This window comes from Corythoichthys intestinalis, chromosome 17 (genome assembly GCF_030265065.1).
Source record: "Corythoichthys intestinalis isolate RoL2023-P3 chromosome 17, ASM3026506v1, whole genome shotgun sequence".
In the NCBI taxonomy this organism is placed as follows: Eukaryota; Metazoa; Chordata; class Actinopteri; order Syngnathiformes; family Syngnathidae; genus Corythoichthys; species Corythoichthys intestinalis.
This window is the reverse complement of record NC_080411.1, coordinates 25,463,843-25,484,772: the sequence shown is the minus strand read 5'-3', so window position 1 is coordinate 25,484,772 and position 20,930 is coordinate 25,463,843. Positions and strand designations below refer to the sequence as shown.

Here is a 20,930-nt window from a genome sequence, read left to right as displayed (position 1 = left end):
ATTCAAGACTGGACAGCCATTCGACATTTTAAGTGCCTGGACCCAAAAAAGCATGTTTATTTCATATTACATGCAGTATTTTATGGTCCTGAATGAAATGGACCGCTTGGATGTGTGTGGAAGCGATCAAAATATTTATTCAATTTTTTGAATCCCGCACCATGAAAATGAGTGACTTCCAGCCAGAGTCTGGATTGAGGAAGAAGGGGAATGTGACGTCAGCAGACAAATTTTCTTCACAATACAGTCATTACTATAATATGCAGAAGGACTGCGGATTCAGCTGATTTTGCGGATTAATTCGTTTAGTTTTTGCTTCACGCCAGCCCAATATGCTGCAGACTTTTCAGGGAGGAGCATGGTGTGAGGCTTTTTGGATTTCCAAAAGATCCTGTTCACCACAATGAATGGGCAAAACAAGTCCGACAATCTAGAGACCATTGGACGGATGACTAAGTGAGTAAGCTACGTATTTTACGTTATGTCAAATACTGGGATCATGCCAAATGTTTTAATAAGGAAGTGGCTTGCATTTTGTGGGTGACAATGCTCCCTGTCCACCGAGAAGGCCAATCGGCCGATGACCGGTGGCTTGGTCCCTGGCGACGAGTACTGCCTGCCTGTCAGGGCCGCAGCAGGGGAACGGCGAGCTGAAACTTGCTCGCCATTGAGGGCTGGCCAATCGGTAAAGACAATCACCCCCGCCGCCGTGTGTGAAGTGAGTCGGGGTAGTTTTGTGCTATTTTTCGTTTTTCGAAAGGCGAGGAAGAGACTTGGAAGAGCCGCTCGATTCGGGTTTGCATGTAGCCTAGCTCTCACGCTTCCTATTTTGTTTACGCTCTTTCCTCAGTTTCCGAGCAGGGGCAAGGAAATGACAAAAGTAAGACTAACACCGGTGGCATAAAATACCGTTCGGGAGGTTTAAGAAGTCAGCAGTTTTGACCACTATGCATTAATTTAGCCCTGTGGTACTGAATAAATGCATTTTTTTAGTATTTCTTTTCCATTTATTTTATTACTATTAATTGTCATGACCGTACAATTTATTTAGCAGTTGGGGAAAAATACTTGGATAAAAAGAGTATCCTGTAAAAATATTAGAGTACAGAGATGAAAACAATGATGCCATTTTGCAGCTCTCTGTCGTATTTTCCTCATTCTGAATCTTCCTCTCCCATTGGGCTGAATTCTAAATCAGCTGAAATCATTACAATGCAGACGTCAACACCTAGATGGCGCCAGAGCACTATAATGACAGGAGTAGTTGTACAGCAGATTGATATTTCAGTTCTCGTCATCTGCGCTTTGCCAAATTTTTGTACGTGGTCGAATAATTTCAAAATCTGATTTTAATTCGCATAATAATGCTATTTAAGATTTTTTTATGGTGTCACAAGCCCTTTAAAGGGAACCTCAGACTTAAAGACTTGTAGGTTCTAATAAGTCACAGTTGTTCTCATCTCCTTTACTATAATATGTTATTAGAAACACATAAAATATTGCCATTGATTTAAAAATCTATAATATTTCGTACATGCTTTGACCTACTGAGGGCGCCATGTTTTATGCGCGCAATGGATGCTTGGGGTGATGACGAAGTTTGTCACTGTCACTAGACGAATGGTACCGGTGTTCTGCAATTCCTCCTACGCGGCTGTCCAACACATGCACACATCGGTTAAAAGAGGCGAGTACTTACTATTTGTGTTTCTACTGAGTCTTGTTATACCTTTTCATTGCCTCAAAATATTTTTGCACGTGTTTCCCTCTCATTCTTTTAAGTATTGTGTTTTCTTCTGGTAGCTTTAAAGCAGATTGTTGATCTGTTGACCACATTAGTCACGTAGCATATTTAAACCACCCTTAATTGACATATCCATCAACCCGAGGGCATTGGCAATCTTACATATAGTGATGTATGCCCTTACAAATTGGTGACTAATCATACAACGTTGTATATAGCGTGCAATATGAAACAAAAATAAGACTTATTTTCCAAAATAATAGGAATTTATTGTTAATATTGTAACATATAACCTGGTGCAATCAAAGAACAATATCTTCAGCTACATCATGATTACTAAAATTTAACAGTGCCGTTTGTTATAATTGTATGTAGCACTTTTGGCAATTTCTATCATTTCTTGATGGCTGCACTTCAGCTCGCAATTCAGTTTGACTTGAAGGTAGTTTGTTAGTGTGTCCAATTATAAATGAAAAGGGTCAGTTGATAAAATTAACTTAGGGATGCAATCTTTGAGTCAGGGAACATTTCTTTTGCTAATTCTGAGAAGTGATCAGCAATAGTTGCGGGTAAATTATGTTCGGCAACAAATTGGCAGAATAAAATCTCAGCTTTCGTCACTTTTCATTCGGCAGATTTAATCTTTATGACCAGTGTTGTTAATCTTACTTTTAAAAAGGAATTAATAACAGTTACAAATTACTTCTCCCAAAAAGTCCGTTAGTAACTCATTTACCTGAATGTAAGAGTAATTAGTTACTTGGCAAAGTAACTGGTGTTACCTTTCATGTTTTTTTTTTTTATTAACAAAAACAAAACAAAACAAAAAACATAGTAACCTTTGCTATTTTTGGAAATGGTTTAATGTTGTGAATCAACTGTAAAAGTTGTTTAAATTGCTACCGTTTTTGCATTAGTTGCCTTCTGTCTACTTTCGACATGTTAAAGTTTTAAAACTGTTTCATCATTTAAAGATATATTCAAGTCAAGATTTTGCCGATTTAGGAGTATTTTAGATAAAAAGTTTTTTATCTAAATTCGCTAGGAAGGTTCACTACAACAGCCTTTCTGAGATGTCTACTGCTTCAAAATGGCGGCTGTTTATTAACGCTGCCGTCTGTCATTTCGCAAGTAGTTCTATAAGCATGTGATATCTAGGCGTAGATTGTAGGCTGTCGGCTACAGTCAGGAAATATTGGAGCCATCTAGCCTAGCATCTCGTTTGCTAAGGTGTCACAACACTCTCGGTGTCTCTTGACTTTTCTTGCGTCATTCAACCAACGTAGTCACGCATAGTAACGCACATTGTCTTGTTGCCAAAACGGTGACAAAATCCGAACTGAGAAAAAAAAACGTAATGCACGGAAAACGTACAGATTTTGAACGTACGGCGTACACATTTAAAAATTAGCACTCACTTGTACAAATTACGCCGATACCGTACAACTTGACAGGTATGATTTGATATTACTATGTTTAGGTTAGTATTTCCTTAAAGCATCTTTAGTATGTTCTGTCTGTATGCATCTAAACAAAACAAGCTGAAAGCGTACGGTAGTACTTTGGGTGTCTAATTCGCCTCTTGTAGGACATTTCACTGGTGTAGCACTTTTTTGCAGAACACCGGATTTGTCCTACACTCGTCTTGTCTCATCCCGTCTTTCCTGTTCATTTTGCCTTTGCTGCTCGTTTTTTGAAATATCGACAGTGCATGTCATGCTCTCGAGTTCAATTTGCAAGGGCTGAACAGATGACAGGTTTTTGTCGCTAAAGTCGTACTCTGGAGGCCTGGCAGCATAACACTGGTGAGGCCAACAATAATGGCAGCCTACTAATTAAACTAATTTTACAAATTGTATAGATACGAAAACATCAAGAGCGGTTTCAAAATCAAATTGTTTTAACTCATACTAACTACAAGTCTTTCTATCCGTGGTTACCTTTAGGCCTTTGTTCATTTTATCATTTAATAATAAGAGTAAGAATCTGAAAAGATTCTGAGCTCCTGTTCCAAAAGTAAAAAAATTATAGATTGACAAGCCCAGCAGAAACTTACGACACACTAGATAAACGAGACACCCATAACTAGATAAACTAAAGTATATATATCCTTGATATTAGAAGAAAATGGACAATTTCTTCAGGGAATCATTTAATTAGGTGGGCTGGCTCCCGAATGTACCCTTACCTAAACACTCTCCTGATATATCCCCACATATTATTATCCCACATTAGAATGCAAACGCCATGTTGAGTATTCCTGCATGGCTTCATTACGCCTGTTTTTTAGCACAAGAGAACAAATTAAAGAAACTAAAGTAGAGAAATGTGAATTCACCTTTAATGAAGTCTAAATCATTTTTGCCCACTGTGAGTGCTTAGGATTTCTTTTTTTATTATTGGCTTTATTGGGTACAATTCAAGTGCGCTTGTAATTTGTGAAGACTTTAAATCAGGGGTCTCAAACTCAACTCATCCGGGGGCTGCTGGAGATAAAATTCTGGGTGAGTGTGGGTCACATCAAGTATTCCACAGAAATGCTTTCCAGTATTCAAAAAAGTACCATCTTTATGAATAAGAGATGAGAACATGAACGGTGATTCAAAACATGAAGAAGATTGTTGACCCACTCCACTCTCTCATCTCGCTGCTATTTTACATATTTCTTGGAATTTCTAGTTGAGTAATGATCTCTCATATTGTAATTCTTGAGCATTGCAAAGTTTGATGTGCATATATAATATTACAGATTGGGTTCGGGATGCCTCTGTACGCTACTTAAAAATATTCTATCTGCCATTTTTTTCAGAAATTGGTGATGTTAGTTGCCCACCTTTTTTGTCAAGGCGGGTTTCGAGAGAGACTGGTTGACAAGATATACTGTATTTCCTTCTACCTCGCGTCACTTTGGAATTACAGTACATATCAATCAAGTGACTGTCACTAATTGACTTTGGCTAACTTCCTGACAAATACCGCAGAAAAGTATCATAAACCTGCGCTAAAGCTAGCTTGTACCGAGATCAGGGGTCTCGTTAACCGAATATTTTCCGTCGTTGACCGGTTTTTTAAAACGGTGACGGAAAAAACTGAAGTCCGTCCGTCATTTTGACAGGTTGCAATTCACACCCCAGACCACAGGGTGGCGAGTGAGCATATTAATTAGCTATTGTCTCTCTTAATGCATGACGTCGTTGGCTATTCTGTCAGAATATTGTAGCGTCACCGGGGTCTGGCGGCGGCACCGTGATTGACACATCAACGCGAGGTTCTTATTGGTGCACCCGGTGTGCCAGCGCATCATCCAATTGGTGGACTAGATTGCCGCCTGTGTATAGACCCCAATCACATGACGTCACAACTCCGCCCCCCTGACTGGAGCCGCCATATTGTGTATCAGCTCGTCGTGTTTACACATTACCGCTACGTACATGCCTCCTATTACAGCGTGTTTTTCTGCTCGTTAACATTAATAATCAAAATGGTGAAGGCGTGTGTGGCGGTTGGTTGCAGTAACAGAGAAGATAGACGGAGAGACTTGAAGTTCTACCGTATTCTGAGAGACCCGAAGAGGAGAGCGAGATGGACTGCTGTAATTCGACAAGAAATCTGGGCACCAAACGATCACCACAGACTATGTAGTAGTCATTTTATATCTGGTAAGATGCATTTAATATATATTTAGAAGATTTTGGGCTGACAACCACAATTAAGATCATTGTGTGACGTTGGTGATTGGGGTCTATATAGTTGCCTCTTTTTCTTTGGGGGCAGAGTTGTTGTTTTGTTGGTGTTGTTGGCGGTAAGCAGAGTAAAAAGAGGGAGAAAAATACCACGACTTCCGTGTCTAATTTTTCGGCGCCAAGCAAGCGTTACAATATTAATTAAAAATGAATGAAAACTAAATACTATTGAATATGTCATCATTATCATTTTAAAAATTTAAGTGACGGGTAAAAATAGAATATGACCGGATTTTTATGACCCTGTCAGTCAAAATGACAGACAACGAAAATGTCTAGCGCAACCTCTGACCAAGATAGAAAAAAAAAATATCCCAGTGCAATGATGCGTGGGCTATAGAAACACTTAACTTAGATGTGAAGTACGGGGTCACAAAATAATGTTCTACAGTCTGCAAAAGGCCTCCGGGCCTCAGGTTTGAGTTTTTACTTTATTGTTACTTGCAATAAACTGTGAGAGTGCAAAGAATATGTAGAGGCAAGAGGTTTAATCTAACATTTTTAATGTAACCTTGTTTTCAGTACTGTCTATAAGATAAGAATAAAAAAAACTAATCGTACTTACTGAAGTATGGATTTGTTTTCTGGAATGTCCATCAGAACAGGAGGCTCCGCTGTTTGAGAAGGGTTGCCTGGCTGACTTGTGTGTGAAACTGAGTCACGGACACCTGGGTTAAAGTGAAATGATAATATTGTATGAGTTAATATATCCTTTCCAGTAAAAATATTGAGGATGATTGATTGAGTATGATGATGAGTATGATTGACACTGTATTTTCATCTGTGTGATTTTGACAAAGATCTGATCACATTTGATGGTGAATTTATGCAGAAATGAGAGAAATTCCAAAAGGTTCAGATACTTTTTCATACAACTGTACTCAGGGGTGGACTGTTAATCTGTGGGTTCTGGAGGATCACAGAACGGCCGGTGCCCTGGACGGCCGGCGGCCGCCATTCATTATACATCACTGTTTTTATCCCCCCTAGCCTCTAATTATCTACAGTTCGCATCCAATCCGACAGGTGGCAGCAATGCGCCTGGCTTTTCATCGCCAGTCTGATAGAAGAACGAAGAAAGCACAAAGTAGCCTTCATTGGTTCTTTGTAGAAGCAAACTAGCGACGAGCGTTGACGCACAATATGGATGGTTGTGGCAAAAAAAGAAAAGAGAAGGGTGGCGCGGAGAAGGTTAGGGAGAAAAAAATTAAAGAAACTGGAGAGAGAAGCATTAAAATGTCATAAGTTGACAAATATTTTCGCAAGCAGCAGTCTGGCTGCAACGGCCACGTCGCGTAACAGCAGCCCAGCCCCCGGCGATGGTGAGAGGGGGAGCGGGAGTCGCTCTGACGTGCAGTGGGTGCAGGGAGAGAGAAAAGAAGAGGGAGGGTGTAATGATGGTGAAAGTTCCCTAGACAAGCGCAGGGCAAGTAAAAAGGGATGAAGAGGGTCACTTGCTCGGGATACTGGCAATTGTTATCCACCAGGTAGCTACATTTTAAATGAAATAAATGACAATTAAAGGGTTAGTGCCAGCTAGTCCGTTTGCAATCGTGTCAAGTTACAGTATGCTAGTCCTACTATCACTCCCCTAAGGAAAAATATTTTAGCTGTAAAACAACGTATGCACACGCAGCAGCAATATTAATTCAGAAGAAATATAATAAAATATTAATACAATGAATGGTTTTACTTTAAAGTTTAGTTAGTTAAATTGATATATTTTTAAAATCATGTATATATCGTTTTGTTTTCTGGTTAATACTTTCCAATGAAGGTTATGTATCCAGGATTTGTCTTGAAATGTTTATTTTATTTTCATTGGAATTTATTATTTTGTATGGCAAGATTAATTATGGCACGGGTCTCCAAACCGGTCCTCAAGGGCCGCTGTGGGGCCTGGTTTTTGTTTCAACCGATCGAGTACCGACAGTTTAACCAATGAAGCTTCTGCTAAAACAAGCAGCACCTGACTGCAATCAACTGATTACACTTGAAAGACACCAGATTGGTGCATAGGTGTTGTCTTGTTTTGTTGGAATGAAATCCTGCGCCCGCTGCGGCCCTATGTGGAATAGTTTGGAGACCACTGAATTATGGCATAAACAATGAAATCATTTTATAGACAGAGATATATAGAGATATATTATAATTAGGGCTGTCAAAATTATCGCGTTAACGGGCGGTAATTAATTTTTTGAATTAATCACGTTAAAATATTTGACGCAATTAACGCACATGTCCCGCTCAGACAGTATTCTGCCTTTTGGTAAGTTTTACAGCAAGGCTTTTTGTGCTGTCTAACAGTGAACTCTTGTGGTCACTTTGCGACATGGTTAATTGTTTTCTTGCCAGTTCAATATGGCTGCACGATGTCTCGGGCTGACGCCTGCGTTGTAATGTTGTGCTTATATGATCCTTGGACAAGATTTATCCGTAAGTATGGTTGTTGTAAAGAATGTACATATTATGTTAGTAAGCGAAATATTATATTTTTTGTATGAGACGCTTTTTGTTTATGTTTAGTGAACCTGTATAGCGTGCTAAGCTAACGTTGTTGCTAATGCAATGCTTGTGTACTTTTTTTTTTGTAGTTTTACGACGGTCTAAAGAGGACAATGGTTTGAAGCCATTTTATTAATAAATCAGATGGAAAAGGAAGAAGTCTGATTATTAAGGCGTCGTTCACTAGCTGTCTAGCTTTGGAAAAAGTAGACGCTTCGGAGTGAGGACAGCATAGACAGATTTAAATGACAGTAGAGTGAAATGCCCACTACAGTCCTTATGTACCGTTAGATGAATGTATATATCCATCTTGTGTCTTATCTTTCCATTCCAACAATTTATTTTACAGAATATATATATAATTTACAGAAAAATATGGCATATTTTATGATGGTTTGAATTGCGATTAATTGCGATTAATTACGATTAATTAGTTTTTAAGCTGTAATTAACTCGATTAAAAAATTTAATCGTTTGACAACCCTAATTATAATCAATTGGATACATAAAACTTGCTTTGAAAAATAAATTCTTTCATTTGTTTTTTCAGGTTGATCATAGAGCTAGTACAGAAAATGAACCCAACTCCAGTTCAGCCTTGCAGTACTTTGAGCGCCCCAAGTCAGACAGTCACAGGTTAGACACGTTTTCTTCATTTTCTCTCATCAAAGTGCACGAAATTGATGCATTTTACAATAAAATGTAAAAAAGAAAAGTCTTCCGGGGAGGGGGGGTATGCCCCCGGACCCCCTAGGGCTAGGGTCATGAATTAAAAATCCTCTGGGTCCGAAATTAAAAAATTACAACAATCTCGGACCGGAAATATTTTTAATGCTTTTTTTCCCCAAAAAATACAAACGGATCTTTACGTGGCCATGCTGATAATTACAACATTCAAAAATGTAAATACAATATAAAAAATAAATTTAGAGTAAGTAATAAATAGTATTTAATAATAATTAATTAGTAATAAATAATGAAGCGATCATATTGAGCCCTTAACGCTATTTTTTGAGAACAGATGGCAGAGTTATTAGGGAAACTTTGCGAAAAAGCTGCGTGCTTTGTTTCATATATGTGCCTTTTCAAATGGCTGCTTTTTACAAGCGCTTCCGTTGTTTGGCCATTCCTTACTACGCGGCGAAACGTCTACACAACGCTCAGCGCGCTTACGCAAGCATCCGCACGCATGCGCACATCGGTTAGAAGCGGTGAGTACTCACTATTTTTGTTTTTATTTAGTTTTTTAGAAGCTTTTCATGCTTCAAAAATACTTTTTGCATGTATTCCCTTCTCATACTTTTAACCATTGTGGTTTTTTGTGTTAGCTTTGAAGCAGTTGACCACATTAGTCACGTAGCATATTTAAACCGTCCTTATTTGGTATAACTGCATTTAAGTATTTTCTTAAGGCATTTTTTAGTACGTTCTGCCTGTATGCATCCAAACAAAACAAGTTTAGAGCGCACGGTAGTACTTTGGGTGTCAAATTCGACTAATGTAGGACGTTTTGCCGATGTAACAGATTTTGGCAGAACACCGTCTCTGAACAGATGAGGCATAGCGGTCTTGTGCTGCTGTCAGGTAAAATGAACAAACATGTGTTGGTCTACTCCTCCTTAAACACTCTGTTTTCTGCATCAATTTTGCGTAGTTTTAAGCACGCCATTTGCCGTACCTTTTCGCCTCTTACTCCAACTTCATTCGGCTCAGTTTTTGGCTGTCACTCCGCGGAGTCTGGAAAGCGAGTGTGAGACATGCTGTTCTAAAAATAACTTTCAAATGTGTCACTCCCATTGGCTGGCTCACGCGCGTCACCGCTAAGTTTTTTATTTTGTTGCCCACCTCCGCTCTGCAAACCCGCAGAAAAAAATGCTTTTTGTTGTTGCAACGTGTATTAGTCCGGACAGCTTAAGATCCGGTCCAGACGGCTTGGGGCTCCGGAACCGGACCGAGGTCCGCTGTTCCGTGACCTCTGCCCTAGGGGGTCTGTGTTTCCCTTCGTAAAGTGATTCTTGTGGGCTGGGCCGAGTCAAAGTCCAGGCTGCTTTTTAGTCCCAGTCCGCCCCTGACTGTACTCTTACTTGATTAATACTTTTGGCTACTCTACCCACCTCTGGGCATTAGAATCATATTAATACTCGCATTATGTGTAGTGTTTTTATCACCGTACATTGTTATTGTACGGATTTACTCCAAAATTGCAAAACCTTCCATTTTTGGAAGGGGAGAGAAGAAGAATGAAAGCTCCTGTGGATATGCGCAAAAAGGTTGTGTGTACTGACCAAATTTCTCAACTTGTAAGTGAATTGTATTCATAAAGGTCCTTTTATACAATCGGTTTACAATTGGTAAAATCTTTCATTTAAGATTTAGGAGATTTTTTTTCGGATGCCCGCTCACTTCTGCTGTCTATATCCGTGTAAAATAGCGGTGCTCTTTGCTCAATTTCATACTAATAGTCACGTATTTTAAGACACTCATCATGGTAATTTTGCACAAGGATCAATCTTATCTTAAGCCGTGCTGACAGTAATATAATATGTGTATATGCCTCATTTTTCACACATGCATAGTATGCGCAAATGCGGGCTCGGCTTGTCGCAGCAGGATGTCATTAACACTGCTTAAACGCCTGTGTGGCCAGGTATAATGTTAGGTGCGGATATCCTGTATAACCTTATCCATCCTAGTGTAGATGTAGCCTAAGAAAGAGCAAGAAAACAGTCCCTTGTCGCAAGTGAAAAATGTGGAGTATAATATGCAGCATTTAGCACAAATACATAAAAACAACATATGGTCCAGCATACCGTACAGTTGCCAGACGCGGACCTTGTCTTCATATGGTAAGTCATACTTCAGAGGGTCTCCGACAGGACCCTGGTAGTATGGTCTCATTATGGACTCCATTGCTGACGTGTGGACCAGGCCGATGGCATGACCGAATTCGTGGACGGCTACTGCAAACAGGTCCATTCCATGAGAATCTGATAAAAAACAGAGAGATTAGGTTGCTACTACTACTAAATACTATGAGCTCCTCAGGCTTGTTCTGAATTCTTGTTGTTTTTGTCAACGATGATGATCACGAGAATATTTCTTCGACAGACAATTGTTTCATAATGTTGACGTGATGAGGTAAAAACTTATCTTGGGGAACTAAAACTTAACAAGATGGATGCCAGTTTTCGTCTGATGAGACTAGAACGGGACGAAAAGTTTCTGTCATTTGTTCACAATGTGTTACATTCCATTTTCTTATTTTATGTTTAGTTAGTCTGCATCTTAGCAGTGTTTCATTAGGTCATTCATGCCGCTGCCCCCTCCCCCCCTCCACACACACATCGGTGCCCTCTCCAGGCTGCCAAAAACAACTCTGTTCTGAATTAATAATAGTGTCTCAGTTAACTCTTTGGCTGCTGTTGATGGCACTTGACGCCCAGTAAGTATTCGTTCGATTGGAACCAGAGCATTCACACTCTTTCCGATTTTCAGGAGATTTACAGGTCACTTCCTGTTGAGTTTGAGTCTCTGCCTATTCGTGTGTGTGAGCGGTGCGTGGAAAAACCTTCCCTCCGATGCCTTCATGTGGGTGCGCTGGCGACTAGGCCGTCAGCTCAAGCTTATGGCCTAGCGGTTAGTGTTTCCGCCTGCCGAGTGGACGCGTCTTGCGGCGCGGGTTTGAGTCTCGACCTGAGGGAGGTGGGATCGGAACGCAGTCGGCGCGGTGCAGACACACCGGTTACATATTTCCTAAAATCAACAGGAAGGGACAGGCCCAGAATGACCTCGTTGCCTGGCATTTGGCTGCCATTGATGGCCATAGAAGTGGGAGGGGCCTGTTTCAAGTGGGAGGGGTTCATTCACTGTCACACTCCCAGCTCAAATGGATTGGACATCTACAACTTACAGCAAAAGCATGAAGATATCTTATTTTGCTGTTTATCAGTTGTTTTGCAGAATGATTTCCTGACCACTGTATCGATAATCGTTGTATCGCCATATTGTGAGATCATTTGTTATCGTGAGCTTTGTATCGCAAATCGTATCGGGAGGTGCCAAGAGGTTCCGACCCCTATTCCCCACCCCAAAATGAATTAAAGTGTAAAGAAGTGCACCTGCTATGATGAAAGTTGTATTTCGTGATTCATAATATGATGCAAAATGTCAATTTCTGCTCAAGATTTTCTATATCCTACATTCAGTTTTCACTGTCAGATTTGCATAAGCATCTGTTGTTACATCTGCCAGTGTTGCATGCGTGTTCCAATTATACGAAATATATTTACCTCTGTGAAGATATCGCTTCCTGTTTTATATAGTGCACAGTTTCATGTAAGTATATATCACAAGCCAGAGCCAGGGAAAAATAGTCAAAAGTAAAAAGTTCTGCTCTTCAGCAGACACTTAACAGTGCTGATTGGGGAGTTGCACATCCCAAAATGCTACTTTTTTCTACGGGCATAAAAGGGGAACATTTTCCACAACACACTCCTTAGTAAGCTCTTGGAAAACAATTTACATTCTCATAACAAGCCCTGAAAGCCTTGGACTCTTTTGTGCATCACTCAAGTTCTTGTGTTTTTCCTCGTGTTTGTTAAATGGCAATTCAAATTGAACACAGCAACGTGTCCTCCAAACTGAGCACAAGACTTTACTTCAGCAAATAATTACATCCTCAGTCCATGTTGAGCTGAAAACGCATGTATTTTTATATCTTTTTTAAACATCTATTGCGCCCCTAAACACACACACACACACACACACACCAAAGATTTCAAACTAAAACGCAACAAACTTGTATTATGTGGACGGATAAAATACTTTTTTGAGTGACATAAAGCAGGACAGGGATGCCCAGCTAGCTGGATGTGGCACGCAGGCTGTACAATGCCCTAGTCTGGCATAGATTGACCTGTTAAAAACCCAGTTTAGTTTTCAGATCCTATGGCTGCTCATCTGCTACAGAACAAATTAAGAGGCATGGCATATTAAATCAGGAGGATTCTAGCACTGTAAAATGTGCAGCAGGGAGATAACTTGGCTAATCCTGCCTGAGTCTACGGGTTGCCAGTCAGAACCAGAGAGTGGATAGACACCTCGAGGGTGTTTAGGCTATTCAAAAGAGAACTCCACATCCGACCCTGCACGTTTTATACAAAATGAAGGCTTTTTCAGAAATATGGAGCACTTGCATGTTACACTATGCAAAACTAAGGTAGTACAGGACCCCTGAGAACTGCAACCTTAACTTGACATGTGCAAGGTACACACACTGCCTTCCAGGTCCCACCTGAGACCCTTTGCAAGGCAAATGGGACCAGTAATCTACAAGAACACAAAACGCAGACAGGAAAAGTGAACAAAGAGGGGGATTAAGCGTGAACAAGTGCTTTGAATATGCCATATTTAGAACCAATGCCAGGCTAAATGAATTGAGTGCTCACCTGTGAAAACAGAAGAGGGTGAGCACAGCGAAGCTTTAGAGGTGTTTAAAATTATTTTATTATGAGAAGTCAAGGGGTTTTTGCTAAAGTTGCACCGATACCGATACCAGTATCGGCAGGGGGTGCCGATCCGGCCCGAATTGGTGGTATCGGTATCGATGAGTACCAACATGTAGGGCGCCGATACCATCTACTGGCATCATTTGAACGCAAACATGCTATTTTCCCACGTGAGCTAACTTTCCAAATCACTACATCTGTATGTCATTGTCTCGAAATTACCAAACGAAACTTACACCTTCCTCTTCAATCATATGGATGTTCACTACAACGCATTTCCGCGATGTTACGCTGCTCATTTAACATGGTATTCACAAACGATTAGCATGCGTAAGCTAATGCTTACTGTTGTAGCGCCGGTGGGATCAGAACACTTAAGCTCATGGTTTCATGATGAACAATGAGTGCCAAATTAAGAGCGCCGCACTTCAAACTCGTCGTGTTTATGAAAGTCGATTGTAATATGCTGGTGTTGTGCAGTAATGAGCAGAAGTGACTTCTGTGGCCAGAAAACAGCAGCTCGCACACTAGATATCATCAAATGGCAATCTAGATGTACTCTGTTAGATCCCATGCCAACTCTCGCACGCACACACTAGATATCATCAAATAGAAACCTAGAAGTACTACATTAGATCCCATGCCATTAGCTGCGTGATCCCAGAGTGACGCGTAGTCCATAGACTACATTGATTAAATAGAAACCGCCATGACTGAATGGAAGTTAAGCAGGCCAAATCAACCCATACCAGTGACTATAGATAATGCTGCAAATACTGTTAATTCAGTACATGTTACAGATGGACTCGGACCACAAATAGGATGTTTTGCCTATATGGTAAATATAGCTGCTAAGAGAGCTGCAGCAATCAACAGTGTGACCCACTTTACAAACAGTAAAAATTATTCTCAGCACTTATATACAAAATTTTTCTTCAGATCAGTAAGAAGTAAGCACATAAATACTATGCACTAAAATGCTTGTTTATATGATGGCACTGTTGTTTTTGCTTGTTAGCAAAATAAAATAAATAATAATAATAACAGTTGTATTTTCTGTTACAGAGCATTAAATGTATTGAATTGCATCGAAAATCGTACCGAACCGTGACTTAACTGTATCGTTGCATCCCTTATACGCACACACACACACACACACACACACACACACACACACACACACACACACACACACACACACACACACACACACACACACACACACACACACACACATATATATATATGTATATATATATTTTTTTTTTGCAAACAGAGGGGTATCGGAATGGTATCGGTATCGGCCCATACTGCACAACCAGGTATCTGTATCAGTATCGGGCCCGAAAAATGGTATCGGTGCAACACTAGTTTTTGCACCAGCACCTTCAGAAGTAAGTCACTAAGTGGCTTTTAGATGAATTCAAATGTTTTTATTGAGCAGAAACGATACAAAGCCTTCCAATCACTGACTATGGTGACTAGGGGTGTGACAAAACATCGAAATGGTGATATATCGTGATACTTTGTATCCCAAAAGGTTATCAAAATGCTCCTGTCAAGAATCGAGATTAAAAAAAAAAAGCAACCAACAAGTTGTTATCAAAATCTTCCACCTTTAATCATCCACCACCACCAATCATCTTTGTAAATCTCACTGGAACGGCACCAAACAAAAGTTCCAGCATCATCACCTTGTCATGAGTCAAGAATCTGCATTGGACAAGGTGTCAAGAGTCAAGAATCTGCATTGGACAAGGTGATGATGCTGGAACTTTTGTTTGGTGACCTTGTATGGCCCAAAATTACCTAATTGCCAGGCATTGACTGCCACTGACAGTCATAGACGTCCAATCCATTTGAACTGGGAGTTCAAATGGATTGGATGTCTACTAGTGATAAACTAATTCCAATTCACACGAGAAGCTTGTTTTTCTGTTAATTAATTGTTTGTAGAATATCCTAGAATGATTTCTGACCAATGTATCGATAATCGTTGTATCGCCGTATCGTCAGATCGTTTTCGTGAGCTTTGTATCGCAAATCGTATCGTGAGATACCAAGAGGTTCCCACTCCTAATGGCGACGCGCCAAGAATACAACAAATTTCATGTTTGAAATGATTGATGATTGACAGACGTTAAGATTTAATCTTGCCAGCTATGCTTGGAAGCCGAAACTTCAAAGCACCGCATGCGTCAATCATCGCTTATCTTGTTAAACAGTTGCTGTGGCAACTCATTGTGTGTGAGTGAGCAGCTTAGGCAGATTTGAGTGGACTCACTCAATGAAGCATTTAATAAAGACAAGCATTTTTCAACTTTATTCTCATTTAAAAATATTTCAAAATCCAAAGCGCTGCATGCGTCAATGATCGTTTAGCTTGGGAAACAGTTGCTGTGGCAACTCAATGTGTGTAAGTGAGCAGCTTGAGCGGATTTAAATGAACTCACTCAATGAACCATTTAATAAAGACAAGCATTTTTCTATTTTATGTTCTTTTAAAAATAATTTTGTGCTGCCTAACAGCGAACTCTTGTGGTCGCTTTGCGACATGGTTTATTTTTTTCTTGCCAGTTCAATATGGCTGCACGACGTCTCGGGCTGACGCCTACGTTGTAATGTTGTGCTTATATGATCCTTGGACAAGATTTGTCCGTAAGTATGGTTGTTGTAAAGAATGTACATATTATGTTAGTAAGCGAAATGTTCTATTTTTTGTATGAGACGCTTTTTGTTTATGTTTAGTGAACCTGTATAGCGTGCTAAGCTAACGTTGTTGCTAATGCAATGCTTGTGTACTTTTTTTTTTGTAGTTTTATGACGTTCTAAAGAGGACAATGGTTTGAGGCTATTTTATTAATAAATCAGATGAAAAAGGAAGAAGTCTGATTATTAAGGCGTCGTTCACTACCTGTCTAGCTTTGGAAAAAGTAGACGCTTCGGAGTGAGGACAGCATAGACAGATTTAAATGACAGTAGAGTGAAATGCCCACTACAGTCCTTATGTACCGTATGTTGAATGTATATATCCATCTTGTGTCTTATCTTTCCATTCCAACAATTTATTTTACAGAATATATATATAATTTACAGAAAAATATGGCATATTTTATAGATGGTTTGAATTGCGATTAATTGCGATTAATTACGATTAATTAATTTTTAAGCTGTAATTAACTCGATTAAAAATTTTAATCGTTTGACAGCCCTAAATATAATATAATATAATATAATATAATATAATATAATATAATATAATATAATATAATATAATATAATATAATATAATATAATACAATTAGGGCTGACAAACGATTACATTTTTTAATCGAGTTAATTACAGCTTATAAATGAATCGTAATTAATCGCAATTCAAACCATCTATAAAATATGCCATATTTTTCTGTAAATTATTGTTGGAATGGAAAGATAAGACACAAGACGGCTATATACATTCAACACACGGTACATAAGTACTGTATTAGTTTATTATAACAATAAATCAACAAGATGGCATTAACATTATTAACATTCTCTTAAAGCGATCCATGGATAGAAAGACTTGTAGTTCTTAAAAGATAAACGTTAGTACAAGTTATAGAAATTTTATATTAAAACCCCTCAATGTTTTCGTTTCATTAAAATTTGTAAAATTTTCAATCCAAAAAATAAACTAATAGCTCGCCATTGTTGATGTCAATAATTACACCATGCTCACTTATGGTGCTGAAAGCCATAAAATCAGTTGGACCCAAGCGCCAGCAGAGGGTACCAAACACCAAAAAACAAGTAACAAGAGGACATTACACTCTGCTGTCATTTTAATCTGTTTGAGCGGGGCATGTGCATTAATTGCGTCAAATATTTCAACGTGATTAATTTAAAAAATCAATTACCGCCCGTTAACGTGATAATTTTGACAGCCCTAGATATTATATAATATAATAATAATATAATAATAACACTATTAATTAAATAGATAATATCCAACTAACCCTCTCTGGGTTCTTCACAGAAAAAAGTCAGAAAATAAAACTATTGAAAAAAAAAAAAATTGTTCAGGGGGCCGGACCAAATGTGGCCGCGGACCGCGGGCCGTAGTTTGGGGACCCCTGGTTTAGCTTGTTTAACGGTAGCTGTGGCAACTCATTGTGTGTAAGTGAGCAGCTTCAGGGGGTTTGAGTGGACTCAATGAAACAATAAAGACAAGCATTTCTTTACTTTAGTCTCGTTTAAAAATAATTCAAACTTTAAAGCGCTGCAACGTCAGTCATCGTTTAGCTTGTTAAACAGTTGCTGTGGCAACTCTATGTGTAAGTGAGCAGCTTCAGGGGATTTGAGTGGACTCACTCAAAGAAACATTTTATAAGACAAGCATTTCTCTACTTTAGTCTCGTTTAAAAATAATTCAAATTTTAAACTTTAAAGCACTGCAACGTCAGTCATCGTTTACCTTGTTAAACAGTTGTTATGGCAACTCATTGTGTGTAAGTGAGCAGCTTCAGGGGATTTGAGTGGACTCATTTAAAGAAACATTTAATTAAGACAAGCATTTCTCTACTTTAGTCTCGTTTAAAAATAATTCACATTCCAAACTTTAAATCTGAACAAATAAGTTGAACATTGGGGGAGGGGAACTTCGCGGTTTTTCACTTATCGCGGCAGGTTCTGGTCCCCATTAACCACGAAAAACGAGGGATCACTGTATATCTCTATCTGGTTAAAAAAAGGTTTTTGTTTTTACAATTTCAGCATTATTTCAATATTAAAAAAAAAAAAAAAAAAAAAAAGATTCTAATTATAAGAACCTATACATTGAGTAAAAGCATCCACGACAAGACAAGAATATTAAATGAACATTGTAAATAACCACTTCATTTTCTTTTTGAGTATATGCAGGTACACCACAGTAGAACAATTCACCTGTTTAATGAGGCCTTTGTTTCACCCAAGATAATTAGTTGTTAAGCAGCAGATTGCTTCAGGGGTGATAATTAATAGAAGCTATTTGATGCCTATCAGAGCAAAAAGACCACTTGCTTTTTGATATTATCCCTCTAGTCCTAATAGAAGTCAGACACAGCAGAGGTGAACTGGTCCAGCAAATGTGCTGCTTAATATTCCGCTATTCAGCATCATCACACACATTAGGAGCTGGCCTTAGCGGAGTGAGATTTAATGTCCCGCTGAGAACAATGCACTGGGAGAAGGTGGAAGGGAATTAGCAAAGGCAATTACTCAGGGTTGGATTTGATCCGATAAGGTCCATTTCTCTCCAGATGATTACAGAGCTCAAGTGCTAACATTCAGATGACCTAACAAGTTCTTGAAGGCATCAGTGGCTTTTTGGGGGAAAAATGAACAATTTATGGATCAGATAGCTCAGCTAGAGCACAGCTGAGCATAACATCTGTTGTCTGGACAGCGACGCAGAAACCGTGATAAACAGGTCTGGTAAGCCTGTAGGAGGGCATTGTGGAAGATGAGTGTAAGGAATTCAGGGGCTGAACCCTTGGGACGATGCTAGATTTAGTCATTAATGATTACTTCCAGCCTTCTTTCAATGGCTTTGACGTCTATTTGATGTTCATGACATCGTATGATTTATCTCGACGTGTCTCAATATTTTCTTGTTTATTTTCCTATACGTAGATTGATTTTTCAAATGTGACCAAATTCTGGCGGTTTTCTTGGAGTAGCCGGACATATACGGTACCTCCATGTGTGTTTGCTTTTTAGATTAAAAAAAGGTCTGATGCACTCGGATGCAAATTTCAGCCCTTCAGGGGCTTTTTCGCAGTGGGGGTTTGGCTTAAAAGCTGAAACGATGTGCAGCGCTCCATGATTCATACAGCACCACTCCCCCACACACATTGAAGGCCACTTGAATCTACTTACTACCACCACTGACTCTCACTAAATAGTTAAAGGCAGATGAAAATAACATTAACTTTGAAGCAAACAGCACTTAAAATCTTCAGAAATCTCAATGTCATCTCAGTTCAAGTACACATTCCCTTTCATAATTTTCTTCTCATTTATCACTTCACTATTGTTTGTTTTAATCAATGATTTCAATCTTAAAAAGAAAAACTAAGCTGGTATTTAGTCGACATCAGTTTTTAAATTATTAAAAATTTTTTTTTTTTTTTTTTTATGAGTAGCAAATGGAAATCAACGCTCTTCTGGAGCAGATGAAGGAATGAGCCCATACAAGTTAAGTCCTTCCTTGGATTTGCAAAGTAATTAAGTGATTCAAACTCACTCCCGCTCTAAAACCTTGTGATCATCGGTAAAAATGAAGAAGTTCTCTATGGTGCTAGATCAAGGCCAAAAGTATTGTAATCTGAAAAAAAGAAACGGGAAAAAAAAAGTTTTTCTCTTGAATCTTTCAAAAGCTAAAAAAATGTTTAATTTTATCAGCAAAAAAGTTGATATTTTCAGTTTCAAATATTATCTTTTTGGTTTCAGTTTTCAAATGTTCACCTTCAGATATTTTTGTTTACTTTCAGATCTTATTTTTTCAGTTTCTTGTTTTTTTCACATTTAAATTTTTTTTCCCACTTTCAGATGGTTTTATTTTTCCAGTTTCAAAACTTTTGGCGGTGTTCTGGCGCAGGGGGCGTGGCCTCGACGTGATGCGTGTTGGCTTGTGAGAGCCTATCAAAGCAACCCCAAATGATGCTGCCTTCACGAAATGTGGGTACTTTGATGGATTATGACGCCACACTCTCGCCATTCTTCCTACGTCCCTTCGGCTGATGGATCGTACCAACTGTAAAAAGTGCAATAAACAAAGGTGGGAGCAGGCGCGAATGCGCGCGCACAACCCGGAAGTACACCGTACAAAAAAGCGGTCAATTTGGCCACAAAACTTACAGCAACTAAGACCTTTACACTCACTGGGACATACAACACATCCCAAAAATGCTAAACAAACCTCACGGCATAAATGTGCAACACGAATATGATGTAAACAATGCTTGCAAACTTGGACTACCCACCGTTGCAATGGCAAAGTTGCGAAACAGCCGCGCATGTAGCGACTTCAACCGATTGCTGGAACCCTCCCGAATAAAGGAAAAATACCCATTTTTAATCATGGACGCAAACAGATCAACATTCCCTCGCACATCTCAACAGGTAGCTGCACTTGGTTCGAATGTGCACCCCGTGTTCGTCAAGCCTTTTTCAGTCCTAAAACACTTAACGCGTGTGATTCGAGACCAAAACAGGAAGTAACGGAACCTGTAGTGAGAAGATGGGAACCTTTCTAACATTTTCTATTTGAAATGCTCTCCGTACATGACTACAATAGTCTTCATTCTACATATATTATGAGGCAATAACAAAATAGAAACGCACAGACACTAAGAAAACTAACGTTAATCAGATTACAGCAGGGGTGTCCAAACTTTTTGCAAAGGG

General features: G+C 39.1%; 1 protein-coding gene across 1 annotated transcript in view; it reads right to left on the bottom strand.

Annotated features, from left to right (window-relative positions):
* The window catches only part of LOC130905460 (matrix metalloproteinase-17-like), a 163,158-nt gene that overhangs the window by 37,585 nt on the left and 104,643 nt on the right, over positions 1-20,930 (bottom strand). Inside the window, exons 5-6 of the mRNA XM_057818889.1 lie at positions 10,803-10,979; positions 6,053-6,155 (exon numbers count right to left, since the gene is read on the bottom strand). Coding sequence (XP_057674872.1) covers positions 6,053-6,155; positions 10,803-10,979 — 280 coding nt within the window. The remainder of the gene's footprint in view (positions 1-6,052; positions 6,156-10,802; positions 10,980-20,930) is intronic.